Genomic DNA, 26,834 nt, shown 5'->3' on the forward strand with positions numbered 1-26,834 from the left:
TTCGAAAATTATTGAGACATTGTGTATATTTTGCTTTCTAATGAACGTCTTTCGGTGAAAAATTGCATATACGTTTGACATACATTAAGAAATAATAAAAGCAAAAAATATTTTACAAATATTTAATATTTTCTGTACGATGGTAAATAAATGCGTCATCAGTAGGGGTACCCGGAGCAGTCTCGAAATCGGATATTGAAAATATGTGACACCAACGTTCAAACTCTTCGTGCATCCACAATAAGAGCGAAAATAATTCTGTTTATGTGTATAATTTTTCAACTTTAATTCAAATTCATTTTGTGCAACTTTGATAGAATTTTGATCAGGAATACGGAGATCATAAAAAAGTTAAGCGCGGTAGAGAAATTTGCTAAGAACGAAAAAATGGATTTTGAGGTCAAGGGCGCAGCAGCGAACATACCTAAAATTTTGTGTAGTGCAATGTAGAACTCTTTTCCAGAAACAACGACCTGCTAAAATAATAACTTCAAGAAAAAATAATGTGTTAGGATTTGTTATTTCATTGGTATACATTTTTTCTTTGAATTAATTCAACCAGAGTAAAATCAAAATCTCTGGACGACCATCAGTTATTACGTACGGTATTAATATCATTACGGTATTAATATCGTTGACCCGTGTTGCATAAATCGGCACTGCATGATTTTAAGTCATCTTTCCCGACAAATGAAAATTTTACACTCGGGTAGCAAACGGCAAACATTTTTAAGGAATAGTTTAAGAAAAGAGATTGTTTGATTTTTGTACTGTTATATGTAATAACAAAGAAGGGTAAAGATTAAACGCTTCCCGATCGTTTTGCATGCGAAACCATTACTGGCTGACGTGACGTTAAAAAGACGTAGTGATGCTGCTCCGGGTCGATAGACATATGCATGTTTATTATTTCACCGAAACTTTCTTATTATCACAGAAATTAGAAATTTTGCTTAAGTGTTTTATTCGTTCTTTATAAAATGTTGATGAATTTTCCTGAAATTATCTCCGTCCTTCATGGAGTAAAATTAATATAATTATCTCAATAATTTCCGAACAGCCCTCGTATGTACCAAGGCAGTCATCAGAACTGGTCCTGCCTGATCCCAGAGTCTTCAGATTGTCTGGACATTCTGTACAGTTTCCGGCTCCTGCATCAGCTTTGTAGGTATGATAGGGACAGTTTCCACACGGCTCATAGCCTGTTGAGGAATACCTTCCAGCTGAACAGGGGGCTGCAAAATACACGATTATAGTCTTATTTTCCAGACTGATGTATGAAATCTGATTTACTCTACCTTTGAAAAAAAACAGACTTAAGTTAGCATTTCAAAGGGAAAACTACACAAATACTACTTATACGTACCACGACAGTCAAAAAAGCTCTTACTGCCATTCGTCAGAGTTATCCAATTCCCTGGACATTCTGTACAGTTTCCTGGCTGCAAAACTTTTGTAGCGATGAAATGGACAGTCTACACACGGTTGAATGCCTGCTGATGAATACGTTCCAGGAGGACAGAGATCTACACAAATATACAATCACAGCGTACAAGAAGTCGGGCATTTTAATTTTAATATCTTCAGCTATGTCTAGTACAACAAAAGGACTTAAACAGCCTTCATCCAAAAGTAAATTCATAACACGATTCATGAAATGAATGAAAAAATTCACGAGGACACAAACTATAACACTTCAGGTTTGCATATTTCAGAAAAACACCTTAGCCTTTCTTGCTTGGTGTGCGGACCTGAAGTATTGTACCATGTGAACTTTTCGAAATTTCATATCATATTTTGTTTTCCACCATTTTAGTAGAATTTATTTGATGAGTTGCAACAAATTATGTCCTGTAGCCGTTCTTTTACAAACAAAAAACATTTGCACAATAGCTTGGGCGTGAAGTAATGTATCATAATGTAATGTTTGAAATTGATATACACGCTCACACATACCAATTCATGAGAGTATGAAGTAAGATATTTTCACATGTTCAAGGATTCTAAAGAGAAAGCTATTGGAAATGTAAATATGAAAGCAAGAAGACTTCATTCTTCCAGATTTTAAAAAGATACAGAAACAAGTTCTGATATATGTTAAACTGAAGTTTTAAAGAACTACAGAACTCTGATTGACCATTTGCTAAAGAAGAAAGTTGGAATAAAAACTTTTCTATCAACTACTATAAATAACTACTTATACGAGGGCTGTTCGAAAATTATTGAGACATTGTGTATATTTTGCTTTCTAATGAACGTCTTTCGGTGAAAAATTGCATATACGTTTGACATACATTAAGAAATAATAAAAGCAAAAAATATTTTACAAATATTTAATATTTTCTGTACGATGGTAAATAAATGCGTCATCAGTAGGGGTACCCGGAGCAGTCTCGAAATCGGATATTGAAAATATGTGACACCAACGTTCAAACTCTTCGTGCATCCACAATAAGAGCGAAAATAATTCTGTTTATTTGTATAATTTTTCAACTTTAATTCAAATTCATTTTGTGCAACTTTGATAGAATTTTGATCAGGAATACGGAGATCATAAAAAAGTTAAGCGCGGTAGAGAAATTTGCTAAGAACGAAAAAATGGATTTTGAGGTCATGGGCGCAGCAGCGAACATACCTAAAATTTTGTGTAGTGCAATGTAGAACTCTTTTCCAGAAACAACGACCTGCTAAAATAATAACTTCAAGAAAAAATAATGTGTTAGGATTTGTTATTTCATTGGTATACATTTTTTCTTTTGTAATTAATTCAACCAGAGTAAAATCAAAAGCTCCGTACGACCATCAGTTATTACGTACGGTATTAATATCATTTTACGTTGACCGTAAAGATATAAGCTATGTTGACCCGTGTTGCAGACGGCACTGCATGATTTTAAACATCTTTCCCGACAAATGAAAATTTTACACTCGGGTAGCAAACGGACACAAACATTTTTAAGGAATAGTTTAAGAAAAGAGATTGTTTGATTTTTGTACTGTTATATGTAATCAAAAAACAAAGATTTTGGGTAAAGATTAAACGCTTCCCGATCGTTTTGCATGCGAAACCATTACTGGCTGACGTGACGTTAAAAAGACGTAGTGATGCTGCTCCGGTTCATAGACATATGCATGTTTATTATTTCAGAGAAACTTTGGAAGAATGTTATTATCACAGAAATTAGAAATTCCAGATTTTACAAAGATGTTTTAAACAGGTTCTTTATAAAATGTTGATGAATTTTCCTGAAATTATCTCTGATTAACCTTTATGGAGTAAAATTAATATAATTATCTCAATAATTTATAAACAGCCCTTATATGTACCAAGGCAGTCATCAGAACTGGTCCTGCCTGATCTCAGAGTCTTCAGATTGTCTGGACATTCTGTACAGTTTCCGGCTCCTGCATCAGCTTTGTAGGTATGAAAGGGACAGTTTCCACACGGCTCATAGCCTGTTGAGGAATACCTTCCAGCTGGACAGGGGGCTGCAAAATACACGATTATAGTCTTATTTTCCATACTGATGTATGAAATCTGATTTACTCTACCTTTGACTTAAGGGCCTCCAACCCTCAGCCAAAAAATTCAGACTTATAATTTAATTCAAAAAGTCTTTAAATGAAGAAATTTAGCATTTCAAATGCTTCTCAATGTGAAGGTTATTTGTACTTCTCAGAAAGGTCTAACTAGAAATTTTTATCCCAAAAAAGTATTTTAAGATACCAATGTTTATTTACTTTGAAAAGAAAAGCACATTGAGACATATAATGAAAATAAAATTGTTGCATGAAAATATTTAATTTTCCAGCTTCATTTAAAGACTTTTTGAATTAAATTATAAATGAAAGAGTTGTCCTTCCTGGCTGACGGAGTCCCTTAAATTAGCATTTCAAAGGGAAAACTACAGATATTGATACGTACCACGACAGTCAAAAAAGCTCTTACTGCCATTCGTCAGAGTTATCCAATTCCCTGGACATTCCGTACAGTTTCCTGGTCCTGCAAAACTTTTGTAGCGATGAAATGGACAGTCTACACACGGTTGAATGCCTGCTGATGAATACGTTCCAGGAGGACAGAGATCTACACAAATATACAATCACAGCGTACAAGAAGTCGGGCATTTTAATTTTAATATCTTCAGCTATGTCTCGTACAACAAAAGGACTTAAACAGCCTTCATCCAAAAGTAAATTCATAAAACACGATTCATGAAATGAATGAAAAAATTCACGAGGACACAAACTATAACACTTCAGGTTTGCATATTTCAGAAAAACACCTTAGCCTTTCTTGCTTGGTGTGCGGACCTGAAGTATTGTACCATGTGAACTTTTCAAAAATTTCATATCATATTTTGTTTTCCACCATTTTAGTAGAATTTATTTGATGAGTTGCAACAAATTATGTCCTGTAGTCGTTCTTTTACAAACAAAAAACATTTGCACAATAGTTTGGGCGTGAAGTAATGTTTTATAATGTAATGTTTGAAATTGATATAACGCTCACACATACCAATTCATGAGAAGTATAAAATGAAATGTTTTCACATGTACAAGGATTCTGAAGAGAAGCTATTGGAAATGTTAATATGAAAGCAAGAAGACTTTATTCTTCAAGATTCAACAAAGATATAAAAACAAATTCTGGATATATGTTAAACTTAAGATTTAAAGAACTACAGAACTCTGATTGACCATTTGCTAAAGAAGAAAGTTGGAATAAAAACTTTTCTATCAACTACTATAAATAACTACTTATGTGTACCAAGGCAGTCATCAGAACTGGTCCTGCCTGATCCCAGAGTCTTCAGATTGTCTGGACATTCTGTAACGTCCTTCATCAGCTTTGTAGGAAAAAGGGACATATTACACGGCTCATAGCCTGTTGAGGAAACCTTCCAGCTGGAAAGGCTGCAAAAAACGGTTATTCTTATTTCCCATAATATGTATGAAATCTGATTTACTCTACCTTGAAATAACGGTCTTAAGGGCCTACCCTCAGCCAGGTAAGACAATTCTTAAACTTATAATTTAAAAAAAGTCTTTAAATGAAGCTTGAAATTTAATCTTTTCATGCAACAATTTTCATTATATGCTTCAATGTGCTTCAAGGTTATTTGTACTTCTCAGAAAGGTCTAATTAAAATTAGAAATTTTTATTCAAAAAAGTATTTTGATACCAATGTTTATTAGACATGATATGAAATTATAAGTGATTTATGGAGCTTTGAAAAGAACCTTGAAGCACATTGAGAGGCATATAATGAAAATAAAATTGTTGCATGAAAATATTTAATTTTCAAGCTTCATTTAAAGACTTTTTGAATTAAATTATAAATGAAAGATTTCCTGTAGTGCAATCCCTTAAATTAGCATTTCAAAGGGAAAACTACACAGATATCACTGATACATACCATAACAGTCAAAATAACTCTTACTGCCATTGGTCAGAGTTATCTTTTTCTTGGACATTTTGTACAGTTTTTCCTTCAAAACTTTTGTAGTGATGAAATGGACAGTCTAGACACGGTTGAATGCCTGCTGATGAATACGTTCCAGGAGGACATCAGATCTACACATATACAGTCACAGCGTAAAAGAAGTCGGGCATTTTGACTTAAAGATCTTAAGCTATGTCTCAGACAATAATAGCACTTAAACAGCCTTCGTCCAAAAGTAAATTCATAAGACGATTGATGAATTGAAGGAATTCAAGTTTTCACAATTCACGAGGACACAAACTATGACACTTCAGGTTTGCATATTTCAGTAAACATGTTAGCCTCTTCTGCTTGGTGTGCACACCTGAAGTATTGTACCATGTGAATTTTCAAAAAATTCATATCATATTTTGTTTTCCACTATTTGAGTAGAATTTATTTGATGAGTTGCAAGAAAATATGTCCCGTTGTTGTTCTTTTACAAACAAAACATTTGCACAATAGTTTGGGCGTAAGTAACGGTTTTATGATGTAATGTTTGAATTTAAAAGCCATGCTCATACATACCAGTTCATGGAAGTATAAAATGAAATGTTTTCACATGTAAAAGAATTCTGAAGAGAAAGCTATTGGAAGAATGTAAATATGAAAATGAAGACCTCACTTTTCCAGATTTTACAAAGATATAGAAACAGGTTCTGGATAAAATGTTAAACTGAAGTTTTGAAGAACTACAGCACTCTGATTAACCATTTTCGAAAGAAGGAAGTTGGAATAAAAACTTTTCTATTAAATTCTATAAATAACTACTTATATGTACCAAGGCAGTCATCAGAACTAGTCCTGCCTGATCTCAGAGTCTTCAGATTGTCTGGACATTCTGTACAGTTTCCGGCTCCTTCATCAGCTTTGTAGGTATGAAAGGGACACCTATTACACGGCTCATAGCCTGTTGAGGAATACCTTCCAGCTGGACAGGAGGCTGCAAAAATACACGGTTATAGTCTCATTTCCCATACTGATGTAAGAAATCTGATTTACTCTACCTTGAAATAACGGACTTAAATTAGCATTTCAAAGGGAAAACTACACAGATATCACTGATACATACCACGACAGTCAAAAAACTCTTACTGCCATTGGTCAGAGTTATCTTTTTCTCTGGACATTTTGTACAGTTTCCTGCTCCTTCAAAACTTTTGTAGTGATGAAATGGACAGTCTAGACACGGTTGAATGCCTGCTGATGAATGCGTTCCAGGAGGACAGATATCTACACAAATATACAGTCACAGCGTAAAAGAAGTCGGGCATTTTGACTTAAAGATCTTAAGCTATGTCTCAGACAATAATAGCACTTAAACAGCCTTCGTCCAAAAGTAAATTCATAAGACGATTGATGAAATGAAGGAATTCAAGTTTTCAGAATTCACGAGGACACAAACTATGACACTTCAGGTTTGCATATTTCAGGAAACATGTTAGCCTTTTTTGCTTGGTGTGCACACCTGAAGTATTGTACCATGTGAATTTTCAAAAAATTCATATCATATTTTGTTTTCCACCATTTGAGTAGAATTTATTTGATGAGTTGCAAGAAAATATGTCCTGTTGTTGTTCTTTTACAAACAAAACATTTGCACAATAGTTTGGGCGTAAGTAACGGTTTTATGATGTAATGTTTGAATTTAAAAGCCATGCTCATACATACCAGTTCATGGAAGTATAAAATGAAATGTTTTCACATGTAAAAGAATTCTGAAGAGAAAGCTATTGGAAGAATGTAAATATGAAAGCATGAAGACCTCACTTTTCCAGATTTTACAAAGATATAGAAACAGGTTCTGGATAGATGTTAAACTGAAGTTTTGAAGAACTACAGCACTCTGATTAACCATTTTCGAAAGAAGGAAGTTGGAATAAAAACTTTTCTATTAAATTCTATAAATAACTACTTATATGTACCAAGGCAGTCATCAGAACTAGTCCTGCCTGATCTCAGAGTCTTCAGATTGTCTGGACATTCTGTACAGTTTCCGGCTCCTTCATCAGCTTTGTAGGTATGAAAGGGACACCTATTACACGGCTCATAGCCTGTTGAGGAATACCTTCCAGCTGGACAGGAGGCTGCAAAAATACACGGTTATAGTCTTATTTCCCATACTGATGTATGAAATCTGATTTACTCTACCTTGAAATAACGGACTTAAGGGCCTCCAACCCTCAGCCAGGTAAGACAATTCTTAAACTTATAATTTAATTCAAAAAGTCTTTAAATGAAGCTTGAAATTTAATCTTTTCATGCAACAATTTTCATTATATGCTTCTCAATGTGCTTCAAGGTTATTTGTACTTCTCAGAAAGGTCTAATTAAAATTAGAAATTTTTATCCCAAAAAAGTATTTTAAGATACCAATGTTTATTTACATGATATGAAATTATAAGTGATTTATGGAGCTTTGAAAAGAACCTTGAAGCACATTGAGAGGCATATAATGAAAATAAAATTGTTGCATGAAAATATTTAATTTTCAAGCTTCATTTAAAGACTTTTTGAATTAAATTATAAATGAAAGAGTTGTCCTTCCTGGCTGAGGGTCGGAGTCCCTTAAATTAGCATTTCAAAGGGAAAACTACAGATATCACTGATACATACCACGACAGTCAAAATAACTCTTACTGCCATTGGTCAGAGTTATCTTTTTCTCTGGACATTTTGTACAGTTTCCTGCTCCTTCAAAACTTTTGTAGTGATGAAATGGACAGTCTAGACACGGTTGAATGCCTGCTGATGAATACGTTCCAGGAGGACAGAGATCTACACAAATATACAGTCACAGCGTAAAAGAAGTCGGGCATTTTGACTTAAAGATCTTAAGCTATGTCTCAGACAATAATAGCACTTAAACAGCCTTCGTCCAAAAGTAAATTCATAAGACGATTGATGAAATGAAGGAATTCAAGTTTTCACAATTCACGAGGACACAAACTATGACACTTCAGGTTTGCATATTTCAGGAAACATGTTAGCCTTTTTTGCTTGGTGTGCACACCTGAAGTATTGTACCATGTGAATTTTCAAAAAATTCATATCATATTTTGTTTTCCACTATTTGAGTAGAATTTATTTGATGAGTTGCAAGAAAATATGTCCCGTTGTTGTTCTTTTACAAACAAAACATTTGCACAATAGTTTGGGCGTAAGTAACGGTTTTATGATGTAATGTTTGAATTTAAAAGCCATGCTCATACATACCAGTTCATGGAAGTATAAAATGAAATGTTTTCACATGTAAAAGAATTCTGAAGAGAAAGCTATTGGAAGAATGTAAATATGAAAGCATGAAGACCTCACTTTTCCAGATTTTACAAAGATATAGAAACAGGTTCTGGATAGATGTTAAACTGAAGTTTTGAAGAACTACAGCACTCTGATTAACCATTTTCGAAAGAAGGAAGTTGGAATAAAAACTTTTCTATTAAATTCTATAAATAACTACTTATATGTACCAAGGCAGTCATCAGAACTAGTCCTGCCTGATCTCAGAGTCTTCAGATTGTCTGGACATTCTGTACAGTTTCCGGCTCCTTCATCAGCTTTGTAGGTATGAAAGGGACACCTATTACACGGCTCATAGCCTGTTGAGGAATACCTTCCAGCTGGACAGGAGGCTGCAAAAATACACGGTTATAGTCTTATTTCCCATACTGATGTATGAAATCTGATTTACTCTACCTTGAAATAACGGACTTAAGGGCCTCCGACCCTCAGCCAGGTAAGACAATTCTTAAACTTATAATTTAATTCAAAAAGTCTTTAAATGAAGCTTGAAATTTAATCTTTTCATGCAACAATTTTCATTATATGCTTCTCAATGTGCTTCAAGGTTATTTGTACTTCTCAGAAAGGTCTAATTAAAATTAGAAATTTTTATCCCAAAAAAGTATTTTAAGATACCAATGTTTATTTACATGATATGAAATTATAAGTGATTTATGGAGCTTTGAAAAGAACCTTGAAGCACATTGAGAGGCATATAATGAAAATAAAATTGTTGCATGAAAATATTTAATTTTCAAGCTTCATTTAAAGACTTTTTGAATTAAATTATAAATGAAAGAGTTGTCCTTCCTGGCTGAGGGTCGGAGTCCCTTAAATTAGCATTTCAAAGGGAAAACTACACAGATATCACTGATACATACCACGACAGTCAAAATAACTCTTACTGCCATTGGTCAGAGTTATCTTTTTCTCTGGACATTTTGTACAGTTTCCTGCTCCTTCAAAACTTTTGTAGTGATGAAATGGACAGTCTAGACACGGTTGAATGCCTGCTGATGAATACGTTCCAGGAGGACAGAGATCTACACAAATATACAGTCACAGCGTAAAAGAAGTCGGGCATTTTGACTTAAAGATCTTAAGCTATGTCTCAGACAATAATAGCACTTAAACAGCCTTCGTCCAAAAGTAAATTCATAAGACGATTGATGAAATGAAGGAATTCAAGTTTTCACAATTCACGAGGACACAAACTATGACACTTCAGGTTTGCATATTTCAGGAAACATGTTAGCCTTTTTTGCTTGGTGTGCACACCTGAAGTATTGTACCATGTGAATTTTCAAAAAATTCATATCATATTTTGTTTTCCACCATTTGAGTAGAATTTATTTGATGAGTTGCAAGAAAATATGTCCCGTTGTTGTTCTTTTACAAACAAAACATTTGCACAATAGTTTGGGCGTAAGTAACGGTTTTATGATGTAATGTTTGAATTTAAAAGCCATGCTCATACATACCAGTTCATGGAAGTATAAAATGAAATGTTTTCACATGTAAAAGAATTCTGAAGAGAAAGCTATTGGAAGAATGTAAATATGAAAGCATGAAGACCTCACTTTTCCAGATTTTACAAAGATATAGAAACAGGTTCTGGATAGATGTTAAACTGAAGTTTTGAAGAACTACAGCACTCTGATTAACCATTTTCGAAAGAAGGAAGTTGGAATAAAAACTTTTCTATTAAATTCTATAAATAACTACTTATATGTACCAAGGCAGTCATCAGAACTAGTCCTGCCTGATCTCAGAGTCTTCAGATTGTCTGGACATTCTGTACAGTTTCCGGCTCCTTCATCAGCTTTGTAGGTATGAAAGGGACACCTATTACACGGCTCATAGCCTGTTGAGGAATACCTTCCAGCTGGACAGGAGGCTGCAAAAATACACGGTTATAGTCTTATTTCCCATACTGATGTAAGAAATCTGATTTACTCTACCTTGAAATCGGACTTAAATTAGCATTTCAAAGGGAAAACTACACAGATATCACTGATACATACCACGACAGTCAAAATAACTCTTACTGCCATTGGTCAGAGTTATCTTTTTCTCTGGACATTTTGTACAGTTTCCTGCTCCTTCAAAACTTTTGTAGTGATGAAATGGACAGTCTAGAATGAATGCCTGCTGATGAATACGTTCCAGGAGGACAGAGATCTACACAAATATACAGTCACAGCGTAAAAGAAGTCGGGCATTTTGACTTAAAGATCTTAAGCTATGTCTCAGACAATAATAGCACTTAAACAGCCTTCGTCCAAAAGTAAATTCATAAGACGATTGATGAAATGAAGGAAAATTTTCACAATTCACGAGGACACAAACTATGACACTTCAGGTTTGCATATTTCAGGAAACATGTTAGCCTTTTTTGCTTGGTGTGCACACCTGAAGTATTGTACCATGTGATTTTTCAAAAAATTCATATCATATTTTGTTTTCCACCATTTGAGTAGAATTTATTTGATGAGTTGCAAGAAAATATGTCCTGTTGTTGTTCTTTTACAAACAAAACATTTGCACAATAGTTTGGGCGTAAGTAACGGTTTTATGATGTAATGTTTGAATTTAAAAGCCATGCTCATACATACCAGTTCATGGAAGTATAAAATGAAATGTTTTCACATGTAAAAGAATTCTGAAGAGAAAGCTATTGGAAGAATGTAAATATGAAAGCATGAAGACCTCACTTTTCCAGATTTTACAAAGATATAGAAACAGGTTCTGGATAGATGTTAAACTGAAGTTTTGAAGAACTACAGCCTCTGATTAACCATTTTCGAAAGAAGGAAGTTGGAATAAAAACTTTTCTATTAAATTCTATAAATAACTACTTATATGTACCAAGGCAGTCATCAGAACTAGTCCTGCCTGATCTAGTCTTCAGATTGTCTGGACATTCTGTACAGTTTCCGGCTCCTTCATCAGCTTTGTAGGTATGAAAGGGACACCTATTACACGGCTCATAGCCTGTTGAGGAATACCTTCCAGCTGGACAGGAGGCTGCAAAAATACACGGTTATAGTCTTATTTCCCATACTGATGTATGAAATCTGATTTACTCTACCTTGAAATATCGGACTTAAGGGCCTCCGACCCTCAGCCAGGTAAGACAATTCTTAAACTTATAATTTAATTCAAAAAGTCTTTAAATGAAGCTTGAAATTTAATCTTTTCATGCAACAATTTTCATTATATGCTTCTCAATGTGCTTCAAGGTTATTTGTACTTCTCAGAAAGGTCTAATTAAAATTAGAAATTTTTATCCCAAAAAAGTATTTTAAGATACCAATGTTTATTTACATGATATGAAATTATAAGTGATTTATGGAGCTTTGAAAAGAACCTTGAAGCACATTGAGAGGCATATAATGAAAATAAAATTGTTGCATGAAAATATTTAATTTTCAAGCTTCATTTAAAGACTTTTTGAATTAAATTATAAATGAAAGAGTTGTCCTTCCTGGCTGAGGGTCGGAGTCCCTTAAATTAGCATTTCAAAGGGAAAACTACACAGATATCACTGATACATACCACGACAGTCAAAATAACTCTTACTGCCATTGGTCAGAGTTATCTTTTTCTCTGGACATTTTGTACAGTTTCCTGCTCCTTCAAAACTTTTGTAGTGATGAAATGGACAGTCTAGACACGGTTGAATGCCTGCTGATGAATACGTTCCAGGAGGACAGAGATCTACACAAATATACAGTCACAGCGTAAAAGAAGTCGGGCATTTTGACTTAAAGATCTTAAGCTATGTCTCAGACAATAATAGCACTTAAACAGCCTTCGTCCAAAAGTAAATTCATAAGACGATTGATGAAATGAAGGAATTCAAGTTTTCACAATTCACGAGGACACAAACTATGACACTTCAGGTTTGCATATTTCAGGAAACATGTTAGCCTTTTTTGCTTGGTGTGCACACCTGAAGTATTGTACCATGTGAATTTTCAAAAAATTCATATCATATTTTGTTTTCCACTATTTGAGTAGAATTTATTTGATGAGTTGCAAGAAAATATGTCCCGTTGTTGTTCTTTTACAAACAAAACATTTGCACAATAGTTTGGGCGTAAGTAACGGTTTTATGATGTAATGTTTGAATTTAAAAGCCATGCTCATACATACCAGTTCATGGAAGTATAAAATGAAATGTTTTCACATGTAAAAGAATTCTGAAGAGAAAGCTATTGGAAGAATGTAAATATGAAAGCATGAAGACCTCACTTTTCCAGATTTTACAAAGATATAGAAACAGGTTCTGGATAGATGTTAAACTGAAGTTTTGAAGAACTACAGCACTCTGATTAACCATTTTCGAAAGAAGGAAGTTGGAATAAAAACTTTTCTATTAAATTCTATAAATAACTACTTATATGTACCAAGGCAGTCATCAGAACTAGTCCTGCCTGATCTCAGAGTCTTCAGATTGTCTGGACATTCTGTACAGTTTCCGGCTCCTTCATCAGCTTTGTAGGTATGAAAGGGACACCTATTACACGGCTCATAGCCTGTTGAGGAATACCTTCCAGCTGGACAGGAGGCTGCAAAAATACACGGTTATAGTCTTATTTCCCATACTGATGTAAGAAATCTGATTTACTCTACCTTGAAATAACGGACTTAAATTAGCATTTCAAAGGGAAAACTACACAGATATCACTGATACATACCACGACAGTCAAAATAACTCTTACTGCCATTGGTCAGAGTTATCTTTTTCTCTGGACATTTTGTACAGTTTCCTGCTCCTTCAAAACTTTTGTAGTGATGAAATGGACAGTCTAGACACGGTTGAATGCCTGCTGATGAATACGTTCCAGGAGGACAGAGATCTACACAAATATACAGTCACAGCGTAAAAGAAGTCGGGCATTTTGACTTAAAGATCTTAAGCTATGTCTCAGACAATAATAGCACTTAAACAGCCTTCGTCCAAAAGTAAATTCATAAGACGATTGATGAAATGAAGGAATTCAAGTTTTCACAATTCACGAGGACACAAACTATGACACTTCAGGTTTGCATATTTCAGGAAACATGTTAGCCTTTTTTGCTTGGTGTGCACACCTGAAGTATTGTACCATGTGAATTTTCAAAAAATTCATATCATATTTTGTTTTCCACCATTTGAGTAGAATTTATTTGATGAGTTGCAAGAAAATATGTCCTGTTGTTGTTCTTTTACAAACAAAACATTTGCACAATAGTTTGGGCGTAAGTAACGGTTTTATGATGTAATGTTTGAATTTAAAAGCCATGCTCATACATACCAGTTCATGGAAGTATAAAATGAAATGTTTTCACATGTAAAAGAATTCTGAAGAGAAAGCTATTGGAAGAATGTAAATATGAAAGCATGAAGACCTCACTTTTCCAGATTTTACAAAGATATAGAAACAGGTTCTGGATAGATGTTAAACTGAAGTTTTGAAGAACTACAGCACTCTGATTAACCATTTTCGAAAGAAGGAAGTTGGAATAAAAACTTTTCTATTAAATTCTATAAATAACTACTTATATGTACCAAGGCAGTCATCAGAACTAGTCCTGCCTGATCTCAGAGTCTTCAGATTGTCTGGACATTCTGTACAGTTTCCGGCTCCTTCATCAGCTTTGTAGGTATGAAAGGGACACCTATTACACGGCTCATAGCCTGTTGAGGAATACCTTCCAGCTGGACAGGAGGCTGCAAAAATACACGGTTATAGTCTTATTTCCCATACTGATGTATGAAATCTGATTTACTCTACCTTGAAATAACGGACTTAAGGGCCTCCGACCCTCAGCCAGGTAAGACAATTCTTAAACTTATAATTTAATTCAAAAAGTCTTTAAATGAAGCTTGAAATTTAATCTTTTCATGCAACAATTTTCATTATATGCTTCTCAATGTGCTTCAAGGTTATTTGTACTTCTCAGAAAGGTCTAATTAAAATTAGAAATTTTTATCCCAAAAAAGTATTTTAAGATACCAATGTTTATTTACATGATATGAAATTATAAGTGATTTATGGAGCTTTGAAAAGAACCTTGAAGCACATTGAGAGGCATATAATGAAAATAAAATTGTTGCATGAAAATATTTAATTTTCAAGCTTCATTTAAAGACTTTTTGAATTAAATTATAAATGAAAGAGTTGTCCTTCCTGGCTGAGGGTCGGAGTCCCTTAAATTAGCATTTCAAAGGGAAAACTACACAGATATCACTGATACATACCACGACAGTCAAAATAACTCTTACTGCCATTGGTCAGAGTTATCTTTTTCTCTGGACATTTTGTACAGTTTCCTGCTCCTTCAAAACTTTTGTAGTGATGAAATGGACAGTCTAGACACGGTTGAATGCCTGCTGATGAATACGTTCCAGGAGGACAGAGATCTACACAAATATACAGTCACAGCGTAAAAGAAGTCGGGCATTTTGACTTAAAGATCTTAAGCTATGTCTCAGACAATAATAGCACTTAAACAGCCTTCGTCCAAAAGTAAATTCATAAGACGATTGATGAAATGAAGGAATTCAAGTTTTCACAATTCACGAGGACACAAACTATGACACTTCAGGTTTGCATATTTCAGGAAACATGTTAGCCTTTTTTGCTTGGTGTGCACACCTGAAGTATTGTACCATGTGAATTTTCAAAAAATTCATATCATATTTTGTTTTCCACCATTTGAGTAGAATTTATTTGATGAGTTGCAAGAAAATATGTCCCGTTGTTGTTCTTTTACAAACAAAACATTTGCACAATAGTTTGGGCGTAAGTAACGGTTTTATGATGTAATGTTTGAATTTAAAAGCCATGCTCATACATACCAGTTCATGGAAGTATAAAATGAAATGTTTTCACATGTAAAAGAATTCTGAAGAGAAAGCTATTGGAAGAATGTAAATATGAAAGCATGAAGACCTCACTTTTCCAGATTTTACAAAGATATAGAAACAGGTTCTGGATAGATGTTAAACTGAAGTTTTGAAGAACTACAGCACTCTGATTAACCATTTTCGAAAGAAGGAAGTTGGAATAAAAACTTTTCTATTAAATTCTATAAATAACTACTTATATGTACCAAGGCAGTCATCAGAACTAGTCCTGCCTGATCTCAGAGTCTTCAGATTGTCTGGACATTCTGTACAGTTTCCGGCTCCTTCATCAGCTTTGTAGGTATGAAAGGGACACCTATTACACGGCTCATAGCCTGTTGAGGAATACCTTCCAGCTGGACAGGAGGCTGCAAAAATACACGGTTATAGTCTTATTTCCCATACTGATGTATGAAATCTGATTTACTCTACCTTGAAATAACGGACTTAAGGGCCTCCGACCCTCAGCCAGGTAAGACAATTCTTAAACTTATAATTTAATTCAAAAAGTCTTTAAATGAAGCTTGAAATTTAATCTTTTCATGCAACAATTTTCATTATATGCTTCTCAATGTGCTTCAAGGTTATTTGTACTTCTCAGAAAGGTCTAATTAAAATTAGAAATTTTTATCCCAAAAAAGTATTTTAAGATACCAATGTTTATTTACATGATATGAAATTATAAGTGATTTATGGAGCTTTGAAAAGAACCTTGAAGCACATTGAGAGGCATATAATGAAAATAAAATTGTTGCATGAAAATATTTAATTTTCAAGCTTCATTTAAAGACTTTTTGAATTAAATTATAAATGAAAGAGTTGTCCTTCCTGGCTGAGGGTCGGAGTCCCTTAAATTAGCATTTCAAAGGGAAAACTACACAGATATCACTGATACATACCACGACAGTCAAAATAACTCTTACTGCCATTGGTCAGAGTTATCTTTTTCTCTGGACATTTTGTACAGTTTCCTGCTCCTTCAAAACTTTTGTAGTGATGAAATGGACAGTCTAGACACGGTTGAATGCCTGCTGATGAATACGTTCCAGGAGGACAGAGATCTACACAAATATACAGTCACAGCGTAAAAGAAGTCGGGCATTTTGACTTAAAGATCTTAAGCTATGTCTCAGACAATAATAGCACTTAAACAGCCTTCGTCCAAAAGTAAATTCATAAGACGATTGATGAAATGAAGGAATTCAAGTTTTCACAATTCACGAGGACACAAACTATGACACTTCAGGTTTGCATATTTCAGGAAACATGTTAGCCTTTTTTGCTTGGTGTGCACACCTGAAGTATTGTACCATGTGAATTTTCAAAAAATTCATATCATATTTTGTTTTCCACTATTTGAGTAGAATTTATTTGATGAGTTGCAAGAAAATATGTCCCGTTGTTGTTCTTTTACAAACAAAACATTTGCACAATAGTTTGGGCGTAAGTAACGGTTTTATGATGTAATGTTTGAATTTAAAAGCCATGCTCATACATACCAGTTCATGGAAGTATAAAATGAAATGTTTTCACATGTAAAAGAATTCTGAAGAGAAAGCTATTGGAAGAATGTAAATATGAAAGCATGAAGACCTCACTTTTCCAGATTTTACAAAGATATAGAAACAGGTTCTGGATAGATGTTAAACTGAAGTTTTGAAGAACTACAGCACTCTGATTAACCATTTTCGAAAGAAGGAAGTTGGAATAAAAACTTTTCTATTAAATTCTATAAATAACTACTTATATGTACCAAGGCAGTCATCAGAACTAGTCCTGCCTGATCTCAGAGTCTTCAGATTGTCTGGACATTCTGTACAGTTTCCGGCTCCTTCATCAGCTTTGTAGGTATGAAAGGGACACCTATTACACGGCTCATAGCCTGTTGAGGAATACCTTCCAGCTGGACAGGAGGCTGCAAAAATACACGGTTATAGTCTTATTTCCCATACTGATGTAAGAAATCTGATTTACTCTACCTTGAAATAACGGACTTAAATTAGCATTTCAAAGGGAAAACTACACAGATATCACTGATACATACCACGACAGTCAAAATAACTCTTACTGCCATTGGTCAGAGTTATCTTTTTCTCTGGACATTTTGTACAGTTTCCTGCTCCTTCAAAACTTTTGTAGTGATGAAATGGACAGTCTAGACACGGTTGAATGCCTGCTGATGAATACGTTCCAGGAGGACAGAGATCTACACAAATATACAGTCACAGCGTAAAAGAAGTCGGGCATTTTGACTTAAAGATCTTAAGCTATGTCTCAGACAATAATAGCACTTAAACAGCCTTCGTCCAAAAGTAAATTCATAAGACGATTGATGAAATGAAGGAATTCAAGTTTTCACAATTCACGAGGACACAAACTATGACACTTCAGGTTTGCATATTTCAGGAAACATGTTAGGCTTTTTTGCTTGGTGTGCACACCTGAAGTATTGTACCATGTGAATTTTCAAAAAATTCATATCATATTTTGTTTTCCACCATTTGAGTAGAATTTATTTGATGAGTTGCAAGAAAATATGTCCTGTTGTTGTTCTTTTACAAACAAAACATTTGCACAATAGTTTGGGCGTAAGTAACGGTTTTATGATGTAATGTTTGAATTTAAAAGCCATGCTCATACATACCAGTTCATGGAAGTATAAAATGAAATGTTTTCACATGTAAAAGAATTCTGAAGAGAAAGCTATTGGAAGAATGTAAATATGAAAGCATGAAGACCTCACTTTTCCAGATTTTACAAAGATATAGAAACAGGTTCTGGATAGATGTTAAACTGAAGTTTTGAAGAACTACAGCACTCTGATTAACCATTTTCGAAAGAAGGAAGTTGGAATAAAAACTTTTCTATTAAATTCTATAAATAACTACTTATATGTACCAAGGCAGTCATCAGAACTAGTCCTGCCTGATCTCAGAGTCTTCAGATTGTCTGGACATTCTGTACAGTTTCCGGCTCCTTCATCAGCTTTGTAGGTATGAAAGGGACACCTATTACACGGCTCATAGCCTGTTGAGGAATACCTTCCAGCTGGACAGGAGGCTGCAAAAATACACGGTTATAGTCTTATTTCCCATACTGATGTATGAAATCTGATTTACTCTACCTTGAAATAACGGACTTAAGGGCCTCCGACCCTCAGCCAGGTAAGACAATTCTTAAACTTATAATTTAATTCAAAAAGTCTTTAAATGAAGCTTGAAATTTAATCTTTTCATGCAACAATTTTCATTATATGCTTCTCAATGTGCTTCAAGGTTATTTGTACTTCTCAGAAAGGTCTAATTAAAATTAGAAATTTTTATCCCAAAAAAGTATTTTAAGATACCAATGTTTATTTACATGATATGAAATTATAAGTGATTTATGGAGCTTTGAAAAGAACCTTGAAGCACATTGAGAGGCATATAATGAAAATAAAATTGTTGCATGAAAATATTTAATTTTCAAGCTTCATTTAAAGACTTTTTGAATTAAATTATAAATGAAAGAGTTGTCCTTCCTGGCTGAGGGTCGGAGTCCCTTAAATTAGCATTTCAAAGGGAAAACTACACAGATATCACTGATACATACCACGACAGTCAAAATAACTCTTACTGCCATTGGTCAGAGTTATCTTTTTCTCTGGACATTTTGTACAGTTTCCTGCTCCTTCAAAACTTTTGTAGTGATGAAATGGACAGTCTAGACACGGTTGAATGCCTGCTGATGAATACGTTCCAGGAGGACAGAGATCTACACAAATATACAGTCACAGCGTAAAAGAAGTCGGGCATTTTGACTTAAAGATCTTAAGCTATGTCTCAGACAATAATAGCACTTAAACAGCCTTCGTCCAAAAGTAAATTCATAAGACGATTGATGAAATGAAGGAATTCAAGTTTTCACAATTCACGAGGACACAAACTATGACACTTCAGGTTTGCATATTTCAGGAAACATGTTAGCCTTTTTTGCTTGGTGTGCACACCTGAAGTATTGTACCATGTGAATTTTCAAAAAATTCATATCATATTTTGTTTTCCACTATTTGAGTAGAATTTATTTGATGAGTTGCAAGAAAATATGTCCCGTTGTTGTTCTTTTACAAACAAAACATTTGCACAATAGTTTGGGCGTAAGTAACGGTTTTATGATGTAATGTTTGAATTTAAAAGCCATGCTCATACATACCAGTTCATGGAAGTATAAAATGAAATGTTTTCACATGTAAAAGAATTCTGAAGAGAAAGCTATTGGAAGAATGTAAATATGAAAGCATGAAGACCTCACTTTTCCAGATTTTACAAAGATATAGAAACAGGTTCTGGATAGATGTTAAACTGAAGTTTTGAAGAACTACAGCACTCTGATTAACCATTTTCGAAAGAAGGAAGTTGGAATAAAAACTTTTCTATTAAATTCTATAAATAACTACTTATATGTACCAAGGCAGTCATCAGAACTAGTCCTGCCTGATCTCAGAGTCTTCAGATTGTCTGGACATTCTGTACAGTTTCCGGCTCCTTCATCAGCTTTGTAGGTATGAAAGGGACACCTATTACACGGCTCATAGCCTGTTGAGGAATACCTTCCAGCTGGACAGGAGGCTGCAAAAATACACGGTTATAGTCTTATTTCCCATACTGATGTATGAAATCTGATTTACTCTACCTTGAAATAACGGACTTAAGGGCCTCCGACCCTCAGCCAGGTAAGACAATTCTTAAACTTATAATTTAATTCAAAAAGTCTTTAAATGAAGCTTGAAATTTAATCTTTTCATGCAACAATTTTCATTATATGCTTCTCAATGTGCTTCAAGGTTATTTGTACTTCTCAGAAAGGTCTAATTAAAATTAGAAATTTTTATCCCAAAAAAGTATTTTAAGATACCAATGTTTATTTACATGATATGAAATTATAAGTGATTTATGGAGCTTTGAAAAGAACCTTGAAGCACATTGAGAGGCATATAATGAAAATAAAATTGTTGCATGAAAATATTTAATTTTCAAGCTTCATTTAAAGACTTTTTGAATTAAATTATAAATGAAAGAGTTGTCCTTCCTGGCTGAGGGTCGGAGTCCCTTAAATTAGCATTTCAAAGGGAAAACTACACAGATATCACTGATACATACCACGACAGTCAAAATAACTCTTACTGCCATTGGTCAGAGTTATCTTTTTCTCTGGACATTTTGTACAGTTTCCTGCTCCTTCAAAACTTTTGTAGTGATGAAATGGACAGTCTAGACACGGTTGAATGCCTGCTGATGAATACGTTCCAGGAGGACAGAGATCTACACAAATATACAGTCACAGCGTAAAAGAAGTCGGGCATTTTGACTTAAAGATCTTAAGCTATGTCTCAGACAATAATAGCACTTAAACAGCCTTCGTCCAAAAGTAAATTCATAAGACGATTGATGAAATGAAGGAATTCAAGTTTTCACAATTCACGAGGACACAAACTATGACACTTCAGGTTTGCATATTTCAGGAAACATGTTAGCCTTTTTTGCTTGGTGTGCACACCTGAAGTATTGTACCATGTGAATTTTCAAAAAATTCATATCATATTTTGTTTTCCACTATTTGAGTAGAATTTATTTGATGAGTTGCAAGAAAATATGTCCTGTTGTTGTTCTTTTACAAACAAAACATTTGCACAATAGTTTGGGCGTAAGTAACGGTTTTATGATGTAATGTTTGAATTTAAAAGCCATGCTCATACATACCAGTTCATGGAAGTATAAAATGAAATGTTTTCACATGTAAAAGAATTCTGAAGAGAAAGCTATTGGAAGAATGTAAATATGAAAGCATGAAGACCTCACTTTTCCAGATTTTACAAAGATATAGAAACAGGTTCTGGATAGATGTTAAACTGAAGTTTTGAAGAACTACAGCACTCTGATTAACCATTTTCGAAAGAAGGAAGTTGGAATAAAAACTTTTCTATTAAATTCTATAAATAACTACTTATATGTACCAAGGCAGTCATCAGAACTAGTCCTGCCTGATCTCAGAGTCTTCAGATTGTCTGGACATTCTGTACAGTTTCCGGCTCCTTCATCAGCTTTGTAGGTATGAAAGGGACACCTATTACACGGCTCATAGCCTTTGAGGAATACCTTCCAGCTGGACAGGAGGCTGCAAAATACACGGTTATAGTCTTATTTCCCATACTGATGTATGAAAACTGATTTACTCTACCTTGAAATAACGATGGACCCTCAGCCAGGTAAGACAATTCTTAAACTTATAATTTAATTAAAGTCTTTTAGCATGCAACAATTTTTCAAAAGGTTACCTACAGAAAGGTCTAATTAAAAAGGATATTGAAAAGTAAACCAACATGAATCATTATTTCAGGCATATAATGAAAATAAAATTGTTGCATGAAAATATTCAAGCTTCATTTAAAGACTTTTTGAATTAAATTATTAGCCTTCAAAGGGTATAAGATATTTCAACTTTCAAAATTCAAATTCATTTTGTGTTTCCTGCTCCTTCAAAACTTTTGATGATGAAAAGGACACGGTTGAATGCCTGCTGATGAATACGTTCCAGGAGGACAGAGATCTACACAAATATACAGTCACAGCGTAAAAGAAGTCGGGCATTTTGATTTTAATGATCTTAAGCTATGTTTCCAAAAGTAAATTCATAAGACGATTGATGAAATGAAGGAATTCAAGTTTTCACAATTCACGAGGACACAAACTATGACACTTCAGGTTTGCATATTTCAGGAAACATGTTAGCCTTTTTTGCTTGGTGTGCACACCTGAAGTATTGTACCATGTGAATTTTCAAAAAATTCATATCATATTTTGTTTTCCACTATTTGAGTAGAATTTATTTGATGAGTTGCAAGAAAATATGTCCTGTTGTTGTTCTTTTACAAACAAAACATTTGCACAATAGTTTGGGCGTAAGTAACGGTTTTATGATGTAATGTTTGAATTTAAAAGCCATGCTCATACATACCAGTTCATGGAAGTATAAAATGAAATGTTTTCACATGTAAAAGAATTCTGAAGAGAAAGCTATTGGAAGAATGTAAATATGAAAGCATGAAGACCTCACTTTTCCAGATTTTACAAAGATATAGAAACAGGTTCTGGATAGATGTTAAACTGAAGTTTTGAAGAACTACAGCACTCTGATTAACCATTTTCGAAAGAAGGAAGTTGGAATAAAAACTTTTCTATTAAATTCTATAAATAACTACTTATATGTACCAAGGCAGTCATCAGAACTAGTCCTGCCTGATCTCAGAGTCTTCAGATTGTCTGGACATTCTGTACAGTTTCCGGCTCCTTCATCAGCTTTGTAGGTATGAAAGGGACACCTATTACACGGCTCATAGCCTGTTGAGGAATACCTTCCAGCTGGACAGGAGGCTGCAAAAATACACGGTTATAGTCTTATTTCCCATACTGATGTAAGAAATCTGATTTACTCTACCTTGAAATAACGGACTTAAATTAGCATTTCAAAGGGAAAACTACACAGATATCACTGATACATACCACGACAGTCAAAATAACTCTTACTGCCATTGGTCAGAGTTATCTTTTTCTCTGGACATTTTGTACAGTTTCCTGCTCCTTCAAAACTTTTGTAGTGATGAAATGGACAGTCTAGACACGGTTGAATGCCTGCTGATGAATACGTTCCAGGAGGACAGAGATCTACACAAATATACAGTCACAGCGTAAAAGAAGTCGGGCATTTTGACTTAAAGATCTTAAGCTATGTCTCAGACAATAATAGCACTTAAACAGCCTTCGTCCAAAAGTAAATTCATAAGACGATTGATGAAATGAAGGAATTCAAGTTTTCACAATTCACGAGGACACAAACTATGACACTTCAGGTTTGCATATTTCAGGAAACATGTTAGCCTTTTTTGCTTGGTGTGCACACCTGAAGTATTGTACCATGTGAATTTTCAAAAAATTCATATCATATTTTGTTTTCCACCATTTGAGTAGAATTTATTTGATGAGTTGCAAGAAAATATGTCCTGTTGTTGTTCTTTTACAAACAAAACATTTGCACAATAGTTTGGGCGTAAGTAACGGTTTTATGATGTAATGTTTGAATTTAAAAGCCATGCTCATACATACCAGTTCATGGAAGTATAAAATGAAATGTTTTCACATGTAAAAGAATTCTGAAGAGAAAGCTATTGGAAGAATGTAAATATGAAAGCATGAAGACCTCACTTTTCCAGATTTTACAAAGATATAGAAACAGGTTCTGGATAGATGTTAAACTGAAGTTTTGAAGAACTACAGCACTCTGATTAACCATTTTCGAAAGAAGGAAGTTGGAATAAAAACTTTTCTATTAAATTCTATAAATAACTACTTATATGTACCAAGGCAGTCATCAGAACTAGTCCTGCCTGATCTCAGAGTCTTCAGATTGTCTGGACATTCTGTACAGTTTCCGGCTCCTTCATCAGCTTTGTAGGTATGAAAGGGACACCTATTACACGGCTCATAGCCTGTTGAGGAATACCTTCCAGCTGGACAGGAGGCTGCAAAAATACACGGTTATAGTCTTATTTCCCATACTGATGTATGAAATCTGATTTACTCTACCTTGAAATAACGGACTTAAGGGCCTCCGACCCTCAGCCAGGTAAGACAATTCTTAAACTTATAATTTAATTCAAAAAGTCTTTAAATGAAGCTTGAAATTTAATCTTTTCATGCAACAATTTTCATTATATGCTTCTCAATGTGCTTCAAGGTTATTTGTACTTCTCAGAAAGGTCTAATTAAAATTAGAAATTTTTATCCCAAAAAAGTATTTTAAGATACCAATGTTTATTTACATGATATGAAATTATAAGTGATTTATGGAGCTTTGAAAAGAACCTTGAAGCACATTGAGAGGCATATAATGAAAATAAAATTGTTGCATGAAAATATTTAATTTTCAAGCTTCATTTAAAGACTTTTTGAATTAAATTATAAATGAAAGAGTTGTCCTTCCTGGCTGAGGGTCGGAGTCCCTTAAATTAGCATTTCAAAGGGAAAACTACACAGATATCACTGATACATACCACGACAGTCAAAATAACTCTTACTGCCATTGGTCAGAGTTATCTTTTTCTCTGGACATTTTGTACAGTTTCCTGCTCCTTCAAAACTTTTGTAGTGATGAAATGGACAGTCTAGACACGGTTGAATGCCTGCTGATGAATACGTTCCAGGAGGACAGAGATCTACACAAATATACAGTCACAGCGTAAAAGAAGTCGGGCATTTTGACTTAAAGATCTTAAGCTATGTCTCAGACAATAATAGCACTTAAACAGCCTTCGTCCAAAAGTAAATTCATAAGACGATTGATGAAATGAAGGAATTCAAGTTTTCACAATTCACGAGGACACAAACTATGACACTTCAGGTTTGCATATTTCAGGAAACATGTTAGCCTTTTTTGCTTGGTGTGCACACCTGAAGTATTGTACCATGTGAATTTTCAAAAAATTCATATCATATTTTGTTTTCCACCATTTGAGTAGAATTTATTTGATGAGTTGCAAGAAAATATGTCCCGTTGTTGTTCTTTTACAAACAAAACATTTGCACAATAGTTTGGGCGTAAGTAACGGTTTTATGATGTAATGTTTGAATTTAAAAGCCATGCTCATACATACCAGTTCATGGAAGTATAAAATGAAATGTTTTCACATGTAAAAGAATTCTGAAGAGAAAGCTATTGGAAGAATGTAAATATGAAAGCATGAAGACCTCACTTTTCCAGATTTTACAAAGATATAGAAACAGGTTCTGGATAGATGTTAAACTGAAGTTTTGAAGAACTACAGCACTCTGATTAACCATTTTCGAAAGAAGGAAGTTGGAATAAAAACTTTTCTATTAAATTCTATAAATAACTACTTATATGTACCAAGGCAGTCATCAGAACTAGTCCTGCCTGATCTCAGAGTCTTCAGATTGTCTGGACATTCTGTACAGTTTCCGGCTCCTTCATCAGCTTTGTAGGTATGAAAGGGACACCTATTACACGGCTCATAGCCTGTTGAGGAATACCTTCCAGCTGGACAGGAGGCTGCAAAAATACACGGTTATAGTCTTATTTCCAATACTGATGTAAGAAATCTGATTTACTCTACCTTGAAATAATGGACTAAAATTAGCATTTCAAAGGGAAAACTACACAGATATCACTGATACATACCACGACAGTCAAAATAACTCTTACTGCCATTGGTCAGAGTTATCTTTTTCTCTGGACATTTTGTACAGTTTCCTGCTCCTTCAAAACTTTTGTAGTGAATACGTTCCAGGAGGACAGAGATCTACACAAATATACAGTCACAGCGTAAAAGAAGTCGGGCATTTTGACTTAAAGATCTTAAGCTATGTCTCAGACAATAATAGCACTTAAACAGCCTTCGTCCAAAAGTAAATTCATAAGACGATTGATGAAATGAAGGAATTCAAGTTTTCACAATTCACGAGGACACAAACTATGACACTTCAGGTTTGCATATTTCAGGAAACATGTTAGCCTTTTTTGCTCGGTGTGCACACCTGAAGTATTGTACCATGTGATTTTTCAAAAAATTCATATCATATTTTGTTTTCCACTATTTGAGTAGAATTTATTTGATGAGTTGCAAGAAAATATGTCCTGTTGTTGTTCTTTTACAAACAAAACATTTGCACAATAGTTTGGGCGTAAGTAACGGTTTTATGATGTAATGTTTGAATTTAAAAGCCATGCTCATACATACCAGTTCATGGAAGTATAAAATGAAATGTTTTCACATGTAAAAGAATTATTCTGAAGAGAAAGCTATTGTTTGAATGTAAATACGTGAAAGCATGATGACTTCACTTTTTCAGATTTTACAAAGATATAGAAACAGGTTCTTATGTTAAATTTAGTTTTGAAGAAGGCTGTTTAGCAGTCTGATTAACCATTTTGAAAGAATAGTTGGAATAAAAATCTATTAAATTCTAAAATAACTACTTATATGTACCAAGTATAGTCATCAGATCTAGTCCTGCCTGGAACGTATTCATCAGCAGGCATTCTGTACAGTTTCCGGCTCCATTTCATCACTACAAAAGTTTTGAAGGAGCAGGGACACCTATTACACGGCTCATAGC

The 26,834-nt window shown here is 34.2% G+C and overlaps 1 protein-coding gene across 1 annotated transcript; it reads right to left on the reverse strand.

Annotated features, from left to right (window-relative positions):
- Nucleotides 1-1,115: 1,115 nt before the first annotated feature.
- Nucleotides 1,116-26,058, reverse strand: LOC134232380 (proprotein convertase subtilisin/kexin type 5-like). The gene is made up of 33 exons (XM_062714327.1): nucleotides 26,022-26,058; nucleotides 25,606-25,767; nucleotides 24,776-24,913; nucleotides 24,059-24,220; nucleotides 23,229-23,366; nucleotides 22,904-23,075; nucleotides 21,659-21,819; nucleotides 20,829-20,966; nucleotides 20,112-20,273; nucleotides 19,282-19,419; nucleotides 18,565-18,726; nucleotides 17,735-17,872; nucleotides 17,420-17,581; nucleotides 16,590-16,727; nucleotides 15,873-16,034; nucleotides 15,043-15,180; nucleotides 14,326-14,487; nucleotides 13,496-13,633; nucleotides 13,181-13,342; nucleotides 12,351-12,488; nucleotides 11,637-11,795; nucleotides 10,504-10,665; nucleotides 9,674-9,811; nucleotides 8,957-9,118; nucleotides 8,127-8,264; nucleotides 7,412-7,573; nucleotides 6,582-6,719; nucleotides 6,258-6,429; nucleotides 4,772-4,917; nucleotides 3,950-4,087; nucleotides 3,328-3,489; nucleotides 1,508-1,593; nucleotides 1,116-1,235 (listed from the first exon to the last, which is right to left on the reverse strand). The coding sequence occupies exons 1-33, from the start codon at nucleotides 26,056-26,058 to the stop codon at nucleotides 1,116-1,118; spliced, it is 4,791 nt and encodes a 1,596-aa protein (XP_062570311.1).
- Between the last annotated feature and the right edge of the window lie 776 nt (nucleotides 26,059-26,834).

This window comes from Saccostrea cucullata, unplaced genomic scaffold (genome assembly GCF_032062105.1).
Source record: "Saccostrea cucullata isolate Sc308-1 unplaced genomic scaffold, CSIRO_AGI_Scuc_v1 ctg6199, whole genome shotgun sequence".
Lineage (NCBI taxonomy): Eukaryota > Metazoa > Mollusca > Bivalvia > Ostreida > Ostreidae > Saccostrea > Saccostrea cuccullata.